This window comes from Stigmatopora nigra, chromosome 10, assembly GCF_051989575.1.
Source record: "Stigmatopora nigra isolate UIUO_SnigA chromosome 10, RoL_Snig_1.1, whole genome shotgun sequence".
NCBI classification, from domain to species: Eukaryota; Metazoa; Chordata; class Actinopteri; order Syngnathiformes; family Syngnathidae; genus Stigmatopora; species Stigmatopora nigra.
Window position 1 is genome coordinate 8,746,389 of NC_135517.1, and position 13,456 is coordinate 8,759,844.

Genomic DNA, 13,456 nt, shown 5'->3' on the forward strand with positions numbered 1-13,456 from the left:
TCTATTGGTCCAGGCCTTTTAGACTAAACCCTACGGTACACCTTATTAAAGTTTTACTGGTCCTCTTGGAAAATCCAATCAACATTCACTCGGAAAGGTGAAAGGGTCCTTTCTTCCTTAGTCTGAGCAGTCCATATAGGTAACACAAAGATACTGTGGTTAGAAAGTTTCCAGGTTGCAGCAATCCAAACACAATCCTTCTTTCTCTCCAGTGCTCTATTTTGGGTGTTGTAAACTAGATTTTACATATTTTACTTAAAAATATAACAGCATGTCTTCTGTTTTGGATTACTGGTTTAATAATCGAGGTGGTCAAATTGTGTAAAAAAGAGACATATAGTTCTGTTTGCTGTGTGAGTATAGATGTATATTACATTTCCAGATTTTCCCTCTTTAAAATCAAAAATTGTCATTTTTAATAATTGTTTTCTCTGTTTTTAGTTCAAAAATAATTGTGTAAGATCTAAAAATATATTTTAATAAAGCTAAAACAAACATTGTTTTAGATCTATAAAAAAATGGATATTCAGGGTTTTAATCCAGTTATTTTAATCCATTTATATTAAAAAAAAATTAAATATAATATATAATATAGTCCGGCCCACGTGAAATCAAGTTGACACCCTTGACCTAAGATGTAGCACAAGTTGAGATCTCGTCAGATTTGAGATGGGAAAAAAAATTATTGTATTTACAGGAGTCACAAACCGGTTATGTTGGTACATTGTGAGAAACAAGAAGGCATACCTCTCGTGTGGAGATGCTAGCAAATGAATTTCCAGATAACACACAAACAAAAAGTACACTTCTCTTGCGTAGATAATTACTGTATTCAATGTAATTATTTTTATGAGCGGGGAACACATGGAGCAGCAGGTCTTGAAGACACGATGAAAAGTACAGTATGTTAAAAATACAATTGTTTGACAGGGCAATGAGTTGTCCAAAAGAGGGGAAAAAAATGTAAATGCTTTTTGCATTGATAGCAAGAATAATTGTTGCAGTGACAAACTTTGTGATTAACTGCAGTAAAAAAAAATGAACTCAATTCATTTCAATTTTATTTTCTAAGTAATTCTGGTGAGTCACTGTTTGGATTTGACAACTTTTGCCAATATTACATCTTATGGAACTTAAATATGGCTCGTTGTTATGATCTTTTCACAACTATAAATAGCTCATTAGGCGCTGAGACAGACCATCTCAATGTACTGCTCCATTCCCTCTTATAGTTGTACAGATTTGGAGGGTGCGGGATGATGACTCGGCAACATGTTGACCACTTTGCTTTGTGCAGGAGTAGGGCAGTGGAAATTATGTGGGCAGGGCCATTTTAGAAATGCGTGACGATCTGGATCTTCCCACTGAATGTGTCTATGTTGACTGCGGGTGAAACAAACACGCTTACAGTAAAACACACAATACAGCGTGCAGTGACCTATTTTAAGCGTTTTGATCATACTTTCAATTCCACTACAGATGGGAAGTTGTGCAAGAAACTTTAAAGAAGCTTTCTTTATATTGTAACATTTGTACAAGCACTCAATGACTTGAATCCCTGTTCTCAGTGTAAATAAAATACTATAATCATAAAAAAATAATTATTTAGATCATAATCAATAAGGTCATAAGTGTCAAATACTGTTATGTAGTTGACTGAGTTAAAATTCAAAATAATGGAGTGTGGGAGGAAACCAGAGTACCTGGAGGAAACCCACGAGGGCCCGGGGAGAACATCCGAACTCCATATAGGTGGACCGACCTGGATTTGAAGCCAGGACCCCAGAACTGTGAGGCTAACACAATAACCAATGGGCCACCCATTGCAAAGTTTGGAAAGAGTGATTTTTCACCACTAAAATATTTTAAACTTGTATTATTGTGACGTATTATATGTGAAGACGCTTGTCTGCATTGACTCTGGGCGCGCATCAGACATCTAGTGTTATATAAATGATCTTTACAGGTATCTCTTTGTCATGGAAAGCACCTGGATGACGTCATAGCTCCGACTTGCTAGAAGTGCGGAGCCACCGCAAAGTGACAGCATTTCGCAGCTGGGCGACACTAGAGACGCACTACACGAAGCCAGTTAAGCGACACACACATGCAGCCTTTTTCAACTATCCGCATCACATTTTGTTTTTAAACTGGCAGCTTTAGAGCACTGCAGAAGAGTTAGTGCACAAGTTGACTTTGCCCGGGGACGATAAGTGTTCTCAAAGAGGAAACTCGCCATCGCGTGACACTTTGCGATTTGGCGTAAGCGGTAAGTCGCCCTTTTCTCATTGCAGCGTTTAATGCAGAGTTTTATTTTGCTTAATAAATTGCAAACGGCAACAAATCACGTTTGCCTACGGGAAGAAGAGAGGATTTATTTTTGATGCGTGCCTTCTTTTAATTGAAATTGATCTTTTCTTTTCGTATGAAGAAAAAAATGACTCCCTTTAAACATTCACTAGAAATAGGAGTATTTGCTTTATAAATTCCTACTAGTGCCAGGTCGCATCCTATGGCAACCGCAGCAAGTGACGCTTTCTATAACTTTGTACACTTTCACTTTGAAATGCATCCAAGCTCTGAATAGAAACGTACCCGATGAAGACAAAGGTAAAGTTTGCATGGTGAGGCAAAATGCGTGACTTTAGTCCTACTTGAATCGATGATAAAACAGAGAATGTCACTAAAGTTCAAAAAATAAATACATTTATTAATTTAGAGAGTACTTCAACTGATCAGGCATATTTTCTCAATAAACTAGGAAAAACTCAAACCAGTTGTCCTTAGTGCTCATCTTTAACAAATCTTCTATTTGTATTGAAGGTGTCTTTTGGTCATTATATTCTCTCTTTATCTACCTTCTTTAGAAAGAGTCACATTCCTTTAAATCAGTTCTTCTAGAAGCACGATGTTTGTACGTAATACTATCTGCCTACAGACAGTGTCTTGTCAATATTCGATTGTGGAATCCAGAAGATCTATGAGGTTCTCAAATTGAGGTTGCTCCCCAATGATCATTTAACTCTTTGCCCTTCTGCCACCTTAAACTTCAGGTCAAGTTCCACCTTGGAAGTATATCCCAAAAAGACTTCATACCAATTTCCCTCAGTGCTCACATTTAACATTTCCTCCCCTTCTATTAGTAAACGTGGTATTTTTTGGATGCATTTTCTCTATTACTAACATCATCTGTAAGTGTCTCACTCCTATTAATCTTTTCTCCTTATCGCGCCACTGCTGATTCTTTTGGAAGCAGCACAATTATTTAAAAAATATTGGATTTGTATGTAAAATTTGCATCTAATATCTGCATGTAGGCACTGTCATGTCAATATACATTATGGTATCCTGAACAACTTATAGCTTCTCAAATTGAGGGTGCTTTCCAGCTATCGGTCCAGTAGTCAGCCTTTTTGCCACATAAAAAATCTTGTGTAAAGTTCTACCTTGAAAATGTGTCTTGGGATCAGCTACAGTGATTCACCTGTATGCTTAAAGACACCCAGCTCAAATGTTAAAAGTCTCTAATGGGGCAAGTATGCATACTGTTGTTGATGAGCATGCAGAAAAACTGAGTGGGGGGGGGGGTACCTGCTCTGCTGGAATAGCAGGTTTGGCACCCTGTCAAAAAGCTGGCAAAGGAGTTAGAAACAACCTATAAACTGTCGTATAATAAAGGACTGCTCCATTGTATAACAGCAATTTTTAATTTGCTATCTGGGAACAACGTACTTTTATGTACATTCCGGTTCATGTTACTGACCTTTATTGACCTCTGTGTCTCTGCGTGTTGCGTGTGGGCAACGAGAATGAGTGTTTGACATTAATCTTGCTTAGTTAACGAAGGGAGGGCTTTGCTTCTGTCAAGCTGCTCTCTGCTGAAATTCATTAAAGGCTGCTTTGTTCAAGGTTATTAGTGTGTGGCTATATTATGTACCGCTGTGCTGCAGTAAAAAGCTTGACGACCATTCATATATTTGTACACTTATAACACATTTTTGGTTTGCCTTTTCAGAGTAGACTTTGCTAAGAAAGTTGTTCCTGTAGATGTTCAAGAGAATGTTTGGACCTGTCTATTGAGTGTATGTATGTAAATATATACTTACCCGTGAACTCACACCAGGTTATATGACCATTGTCAAGCACAGCTATTTTTCCTTCTTTTTCATTTATTCATTAATTGATTTTCTGGAAGCGCTTATTCTCACAAGGGTCGTGGGGGGTGCTGGAGCATATCCCAGCTAACTATGGGCACCAGGCGGGGGCCGGAATCGCTGGCCAGTCAATTCGCAGTTTCTCTCCTTCTTTGACTTCTTCTTTTTTTTTTTAAATAAATAAGCGTCAGCTGGTGTTTCCTCAGGGAGTCAGGCATCTGTCTGAAGTGTCTTTCATTCTGTCACATACTTCCACTTCCTCGTCTGCAACAGTAAAAGGAAAAAGCCCCAACGCTATTTTTCCGATAAACACACAGTGGTTGTGTTATTAGGATCAGCCCAAAAAGTCTTTCTGGGAAAAAAAGCAACTTAACATTGGTTGTGCCTCATCAACATACATTTTATTTCACATTCTGGTTGAGATGGTCATACAGCCACAATAGCAACTAGGCCTTTGCTCTTAAGAAAGAGGAAGTTATGTATTTTTACATGCATGTGTGTCAGCAGCTGTGCTTGTGTAGCAACTTTGTATAAAAAAAAATTGAGAACAATTTAAGTGTTTTTTTTATGTATAAAATGTTGATTACACTGAGATGTCATGGTGATTTTGTGTGCTGGGATCTATGTAATTTGGCTTGTAATTTTGGTTGAAAATTATAATTATATTTTGTATTCATTATAACATACAAAAAGCCACCACCATTAAAATAATAGAATTACATCTGTGACATAAATATGTAAAACACATTTGTTTATCACGAGATTGGGGCCTTGGACAACCTTTTCAAGTTTCCATTTTTGGGTGAAATGAATTTCCCACCTTACATATTTTCACTTGAGTTACAGAGTGCTGGTCTTGCTATGAACAAAGTGACAGGCTTGTGCTGAAGCAGCATGAAAAGTACCGGGACACTGAAACCAAATAAGCTTTTGGGCATTTTGCCATTATTGATTGGGTCAGATTTACACTTGAGCGTCCTACAATGTGATACAATATAATGTGAAAGGAGGCTTATTGACATTGAGTAAGGGAGTAGGTTACTCTAACACAGGAGAGAAGCTTACTTATGACTTACGTTCATTAGATTGCTCAGTCTTGAGCACTTTTTGTTTATATTTTGGTTATATCCCTTTACAGTATACCAATGATTAGCTAAGTGAGCATCAATGCGTAGTATACCGATGGATTTACTGTGTGGAGTTTGCATGTTCTCCCCTGACTTTTGTGGGTTTTCTCCGCATAATCCGATTTCTACCTACATCCCAAAAACATGCATGTAGGCTGATTGAACACCTTAAATTACACCTAGGTATGAGTATGAGCTTGAATGCTTGTCCATCTCCTCATGCCCTGCGATTGGCTGGCCACCAAAAGTCAGCTAAGATAGGCTCCAGCACCCCACATGACCCTTGTGAGGATAACTAGTTCAGAAAATCAATGAATGAATGAATATGCTGTCTATTTTTTTTTTTTTTTGGTACTGTGATGTTACTGCTGTGCTGTGTGTTTGACTTCTAACTTATTCGTCTGCAATTTGCTCACTGGGCTATTTCATGGAGTGCCCTTAAGTTGTTTTGCTGAATGGTTTACAGCTGATAAACAACATAAATATTTTGTTTCGATGTGTCTTTTCGCGGAACATGAAGTGCTTTTAGCACAGTAACACTTTTCCAATGTAGTTATTCAGGTTTCTGGAAAGAATGTTATTTATTCCATGAGTTGCTTTTGCACGTTGTGTGTTCTTTTGACGTGCAAATGAGCAGCTGTCAACGTTAAACCACCTGTCAGACTGGTTTTGACTTGTAATGTCCCCTTCAAAAGAACAATTTCCACAAATTCAATGCATAACAAAGCTTTTATCTGCACGCAGTTCATCCGTTCACATGTTCAAATTCTTGAGAAAAGTTGTTGACTTTGCAGGAAAACGCACACATGCAGTCGCACCCCGACACACACAAAAACGGACTCAACATTTAGGAGCAATGTTGTATCATTAAGTTTTCTTTTCTCAGGAGTCTCGCATAATGTTTTCCTGCCCTGCCCCTACCCCATGCATGTACTACACTCTGTTTATCCACCCTCTTTGGGGACACAACTTCCTCCACCCCACAGTAGACGAGTACCAGTATTTGTTTTTCACTTTTTTTGTACAGAATTCAAAGGAAAACTCTTGCATTTTGAACTATGTTTGCGGTTCATTATGGACTACATTACTTCTGTATTGTATTTCCAAATGAGATCACTATGTGAGTTATAATGGCGTCGAGCTCTCTTGGAGAAACTTAAGGGCGTGTCTTAAACAGTAAACACAGATTTGTGGGATTACTGGAAGAGGTGTTTTTGTGATGATGAATACTTTGGTTTACCGAAAGTAATTCCCATTCTGTTTCCCCAGGAGGCTGAGGTGAATTGTTGCCATGGCACCCTTCCTGCGCATCGCCTTCAATGCATATGATGTGGGTGACCTGCCTGCTCATTCTGAACCCCCGATTTGTGCCATAAAGATGAAAGAGTCTGTCAGCACAGGTACTATGTGCAATAAATCTCCTAACGTGTGAAATAACAATCAGATTTATTTAAACAGTTTTATAGAGCATCAAATCTTAACCTCAGACCAGACAGTATCATTAAAGGGTGACTTTGAGGGCCTGTTAGTTTCTTTTTGCAGTGCTCATCAGATTGTTTATTATTATTAGTATTATTATTATTTATTCTTCACAAACTTAAACAATTATTTTTCCACAGAACGAGGGAAAACACTGATTCAGAAGAAGCCCACTATGTATCCATCATGGAAATCTGCTTTCGACGCTCATATATATGAGGGTCGTGTTCTGGAAGTGGTTCTGATGCAGAACGCTGAAGAGGCCTTGGCAAAGGCTGCTGTTGATGTGTCTGTGCTCGCAGAACGCTGTAAGGCATCCAAGACCAATGGTCGTGCTGAATTCTGGATGGACTTGATCCCATCAGGGAAAGTCCAAATTGCTGTACAGTATTTCCTGGAGGACAGTGATGCAAGTAGGTCATCTTCATTTGTCGCGGGGTTTTAGAAACGCCAACAAGAGGTTTAAAAAAAATAAAATAAAATAAAGCAACAAAAAATGTATCTGCTAATCATGATTAAAACTGAAACCTAGTTACGAAACAACCAATGGATCTCTGAAACGTGTCCTTGTTTCACGTTTAGCATCATTTTAATTGGGCTAAGGATATGCCACTGACCATGCATAGCGGTAAACAGCTCATTTAACTTGCAGTAAAATTGAAAATCACTATCTAATCTACAGTGAGCTGAGCTAGCAGGGTTTTTAGTCCAAACATCATTTGAGGTCACGTTAGAAACTATGCCTCATTACCCACTGCTATGAGATGTCATGTAAAAAAACAAAATACAATTAAGAATTTGTGCCATCTTTTTTTAAGAATATTCATTAACTCCCTAAATATTCGCCTTAGTTTCTTGAAAATCAACACTGAATATTGTTACTAGTTATGAAAATAGCATTCTTGCCCTTTTATTTCACTATTCCCCATTTTCCTCCCTCACTCTCTCCTATATTGCTCCCTTCTTGGCTCCTACTGCGGAAGCACTGTGCAAACACAAGCAGCTGTCACTCGGAGGCAAAGAGGAAGGAGATTATCTTAAACGTCATTCCACTTTTCAGTCTAATCAGTGGTCTCTGAAGGCACTCTTTCTCTGACAAAGTGCTTCCATTCACCCGCCCACTCTCCTTATCGCCATAGTTGCGGGCTGTATTGTTTACCTCTCTCACGCCTTACACCAACTTCTCCAAGGGACTTTTGACCCCAAGCTGTAGACTTGCATCAGCCACTTATCAACATTGTAATTTTTTATGTGATGGTATTCCCTGGTCTTAAACATTTTCCAACTTTGTATGTCTCGCACAAGGGTGGGCAATTATTTCACAAAAAGGGCGCTGTGGGTCCTTGTTTTTGTTCTGTTCAAACAAGCACAGATAGATTAACTAGTGAGGTTTCTGACCTACAATTCCACTGAATACACGGGTCAGATAGTGGATTGGTGAAAAAGTGTCCTAATGTTCAGCTGGACTAAAAATCTGCTCACCCTAATGTAGAATATTACATTAAAATTCATACATTTGTGTCTAAGACCTGTTAAGAAACAACAGTGTTTCAAACAACAGTAAAAATAGAACTATTTGTTTGTTCATCTATATTTATTGTTGTTTATTCTACAGCACAAAACAAAACATCTGTGAGAGTTTCTCCAGAGGATGGACTCGTAACCCTGACCAAGAGGAGGGGTGCTTTCAAACAGCCCAGGATTCACGTCATCAAGAATCATGAGTTTTCTGCCACTTTTTTCCACCAGCCTACTTTTTGCTCTGTGTGCAGAGAGTTTCTCTGGTGAGTGCATCCTTTCCTGAACCCCCCCCCCCCTCCCCCATATTTAAACACAAAAAAAGGATGGAAACGGCAAAGACACATTTTTTTTGTAACAAAATTGAATCAACTGTGAAATCCACCCGGTCTGGTCGCATTCCAACTACTGTAAGCGAGAGCTCCTTGAATGTGATATCAGAGGTCAACTTTTTCAGCAAATCTTATTTGTGTTCTTTTTCTTATTCATTGTATTATGTGGGTAAAGCTTCTTCTATTATTCTAAGATGTGAAACGCATCAGGTCGTTGGTCAAACATTGTAGATCCTGTTTATAACAGTCTTGGTATGATGAGTCATTATGATCCCAAATATGCAGACTCACAGTCCACAACATTATGAACTGATTAAAAACGGCATTGATTCTTATTGAGATTAAATCTAGCAGCTTGAGCAAAAACTGTCTGTAATTGTCAGAGGAGTATCAAATTAACATGTTCAATTATTTTCATAAGTTGTATTGGTTCAGAGCAACACTGTGTTATACTGAAAGAATATTAATCAGTGATTTTCAAATGCTTTGTTTTCTCTCCACTCAGGGGTCTGAAAAGGCAAGGCTACAAATGCAGACGTGAGTATTTACACTACCCCTCACTACTCACAGTAATATGACAGTTGGTGCATGTATTTTTTTTTAAAATTGCTTTCACATCTTTAAAATATATTACTCGCGTGTTTACCCACACAGAATGCAATGCCGCAATTCACAAGAAGTGCATCGAAAAGATCATTGGAAGGTGCACCGGAACTGCAGCAAACAGTCGTGACACAATGGTGAGGCCAATAGTATTTTACTGTACTTTTCCTACTGATATTGGTTATTGTGGCAGGAATTATTTTCATTTAAAAAAACAATCTAACTCACTTCATTTAGAATGTAAGACATTTTGATCACAATATAATATGCTAGGTTCAGACTTAAATGCACAATAAGGATTTTTTGGGGGGGGGTCATGCCTGGGCTGGGCATTCTCAAGCTCCTTAGAGGGTCTTATTTATTATTTCTATATATCTTTTTATGACTGCACGCATGCAACCCTTCAAACCTACATGAAAATGTCTCACTCAAGTTAAACAAAGGCAAAAAGTGTACTTCTTTGTAGCATTCACTTGATCTAATTTCCGGGTATGCATCCTTTATGCATAGTTCAAGAAAGAGCGCTTCAAGATTGATATGCCACATCGCTTCAAGTTCTATAACTACAGAAGCCCCACCTTCTGTGACCACTGTGGTAGTCTGCTCTGGGGTCTTTACAAACAGGGCCTCAAATGTGAAGGTGAGGCCAGCACAATAATTTCTTTACAGTATTTTGAGATGAAATAATCTCTCGCATTTCTGACATTTTGATCCACAGTTCAACATCACTAATAAATCTTTTTTGTTGTTTTAATTCTTATCAGACTGTTGTATGAACGTTCATAGTTATTGTCAGAAAAAAGTGGCCAATCTCTGTGGAATTAACCAGAAGCTACTTGCTGAGGCTCTTTCTCAAGTCTCCAAGGTTTGCACCAAGTGACATTTACCACATTATATTTTTTTATGTATGGAGTAAACAACCATCAATTGATATCTGATTACACCACATAGTATAATCATGACTAAAAATGCATTCTATTTTATACCATATAGAGTATATCAATTCCCTTATATAGTTTTTGTACTTATGGTTTACACATTGTATAATGTATTTCTAGTCAATTGGCTGCACTAATGTGGGAATTGAGCAGATAAAGGATTTAGCGACTCGTTGGTTGTTGCAGTAATAGAGCTTTTACATATTTGAGCTGATCAGTCAATTAGACGAATCTTACAGGAAATGGGAATATAGATTTGCCAGTGATGTGCTGTAAACCACTGTTAACTATACATGATAATTGTTTTATGCATCCTAGAAATCCTTGAAGAAGTCTGACGCCACCGCTACAGAGGAAATTGGGATCTACCAAGACCTTAGTGCAGGGTCGGCCCCTGGTGGTAAGATTTTGTCATACCAGTTTAAGACATTAGATTTGTTTTTAATTATATTTTAGTTTTCTAGTTAATTGTTTAAATACAGCATTTCTTAATTTTATGTTCACTCTGTTATGTAATGTGTCTTAGCTGATAAAAATGGGAAAGTGAACGACAGCTCGAGTTCAGTTGCACCCTCTGTTAAGCGGCCACACCTCACCCTCAACCACCTGGTCTTCCATAAGGTTTTGGGCAAAGGAAGCTTTGGCAAAGTAAGTGGGTCTTTCACTTCATATCAATGTATTGACTAAATAAGGATGGGTGATCTTACTTGGTTAGTACTTTGCCTCCTCAGGTCCTGCTGGCTGAGCTCAAGGGCCGAGGACAGTACTATGCAGTGAAGGTTCTCAAAAAAGACGTGGTTCTTATGGATGATGACGTCGAGTGTACCATGGTGGAGAAACGAGTTCTTGCCCTTGCTTGGGAAAACCCCTTCCTCACACACCTTTACTCTACCTTCCAGTCTAAAGTGAGCATAACATCAAAAATTGGGATTTATGTGCTTATTTGAACCCCTTGAAACCAAGAAAATTGTCTGACAACTGTTTCGCTTCTCTATACTGGAACTATGATTTATCTGCAACAATGAGCTAACAAGGTCACATTGTCTGCCCAGGAACATCTCTTTTTTGTGATGGAGTATCTCAATGGAGGCGACTTGATGTTCCACATCCAAGACAAAGGCCGTTTTGATCTAGCCCGAGCCACGTATGTGCCAAATCGAAGAGATTATTTATCATCATGTTGTCCAAGAACATTGTCCAATTGTATGATTGTATTGCATTCCAACCTTTAGATTCTATTCTGCTGAGATATTAGTAGGGCTGCAGTTTCTTCACTCAAAAGGAATAATCTACAGGTAACAAATGTAGTAAATGTTTTACATATTTTACTGCATTGCCAAATTTTGAACATATATGTACTATTTAGTCTTGATGTTAGATATTTGAAAATACAGCAGGATTATTTTTTTAATACCACATAGGGATCTGAAACTGGATAACGTGATGCTGGACAAGGATGGGCACATCAAAATAGCAGACTTCGGCATGTGTAAGGAGAATGTCTTTGGAGATGTCCGGGCCTCAACGTTCTGTGGGACACCAGACTATATTGCACCAGAGGTATTTCATATTATTGTGCCTGTAAATAGCAGTTGGTCAAAAGTTCTGGGAAAAAAAAAATGCAGCATTAATTTATTATTTTCCTGCTTTTCTCATCACTCATGGAAGATTCTCTTGGGACACAAATATACCTTCTCAGTAGACTGGTGGTCTTTTGGCGTGCTGCTGTATGAAATGCTCATTGGTCAGTCACCTTTCCAAGGGGATGATGAAGATGAGCTGTTTGAGTCCATCCGGTCAGACACCCCTCACTTTCCTCGGTGGATAACCAAGGAAGCCAAGAAATTGCTTGAGCTGGTAATGATACTGTTTCTTTCTAGATGTGTTTTGGTAGAACGTTAGAAAGTGTTGTGATTTGGATATTTGAGTTGGTAACACAAAAGGTCAAGGTAAGTTATAATGTAAAACAGCCAAAATCAGAATCCCTTAACCTAAAATGTTCAAGCAAAGGCACTAACTCATCCCCACTGTACTTTACGACCAATTAAAATACCAAATTAACATATGATTTACACATTTTTTATAAGTCCCTTGCAATGTTCATGCAACCATAATGTATCAACACAACTCTAAGTTTTTTTTTTGCCTTTTAAAATGTATTTCCCCTCCCATAATTTTTGCAGTTATTTGAGCGAGATCCGACTCGTAGGCTTGGTGTTGTTGGGAACATCCGTGCAGAGCCCTTCTTCAAAAGTATCAACTGGCCGTCTCTGGAGAAGAGACAAGAGGAGCCTCCTTTCAAGCCCAAAGTGGTAGGAACCTTTCAGATATCCATAAATGTTTTTGTGCTGTCCCCAGAATACGTAGAATACATTTGTCAAGCCCGATCTTGGCACCGGCATGTTTTGCACTTTTCTCAGTACGCTATTATGTGGTAACCAAAGTCCTGCTGTCCACAGAAATCCCCAAGTGACTGCAGCAACTTTGACAGAGAGTTCTTAAGTGAAAAGCCTCGACTTTCTCATGGTGACAAGAACCTCATCGAATCTATGGATCAGTCAGCATTTTTTGGATTTTCCTTTGTCAACCCTAAATTGGAACACCTGATAAGCAAATGAAAAAAGACCAAAATGGCCACTTCTTAGCCACAGTCGCTGACTTTTTTTCTGTCTGTTATAAGCACTGGCCTATATGCCTTCATTTTTATGGTTGAATTTTACTGAATACCTCAATAAGGGGAGAAGAAAACATTATCAAAGTAATGAAGGGACTTCAGATATCATTTTAAGTATAATCAAAACTGAAGGGTTATTTCTTATTGTTTGTGTCATTGTTTTGCTAGTGTAATCACTCCTGACTCAATCACTGTATGTTAAATAGGCCTTGGAAAAGAAATTATATGTAGTTATTGTCGACATTATAGCACTACTCTGCTCGTATCTGATTGATTATAATTTCCTTGCAAATTACACCAATTAAGTCAATTCCTGACTTCCTGCACTGACTTAAATACTGGAGATGTTGTAAAAGAGCTGAATATTGTAAATATGAAATGTCCTAAAAAGAAAATGATTTAATTTATTCTTTTTCAGTTTTCAGCTGTGTTAAACTTGCACACGTAGACGACATTAAACACAACCACTGGTAAAAATCAATGTTCGAAAAACTGAATGATACTACTACCTGTTGTATTTATATTAATGAGCATTATGAACTTTAAGTGGGCAAAGTGCTTCTTTTGAATGAAAAGTGTACATTTTTTAATTATTTTACACGTGATTATAAATAAAATTTCCATTTATCTA

At 38.1% G+C, this 13,456-nt stretch overlaps 1 protein-coding gene across 1 annotated transcript; it reads left to right on the forward strand.

Annotated features, from left to right (window-relative positions):
• Nucleotides 1–2,031: 2,031 nt before the first annotated feature.
• LOC144202859 (protein kinase C delta type-like) lies at nt 2,032–13,456 on the forward strand. The gene is made up of 17 exons (XM_077725919.1): nt 2,032–2,269; nt 6,551–6,681; nt 6,901–7,173; nt 8,376–8,544; nt 9,116–9,147; nt 9,265–9,350; nt 9,724–9,853; nt 9,978–10,078; nt 10,470–10,551; nt 10,678–10,799; nt 10,883–11,056; nt 11,204–11,295; nt 11,384–11,446; nt 11,573–11,711; nt 11,820–12,008; nt 12,335–12,463; nt 12,611–13,456. Exons 2-17 carry the CDS (start codon nt 6,573–6,575, stop codon nt 12,767–12,769), a joined length of 2,049 nt encoding a protein of 682 aa, XP_077582045.1. The 5' UTR covers nt 2,032–2,269; nt 6,551–6,572; the 3' UTR covers nt 12,770–13,456.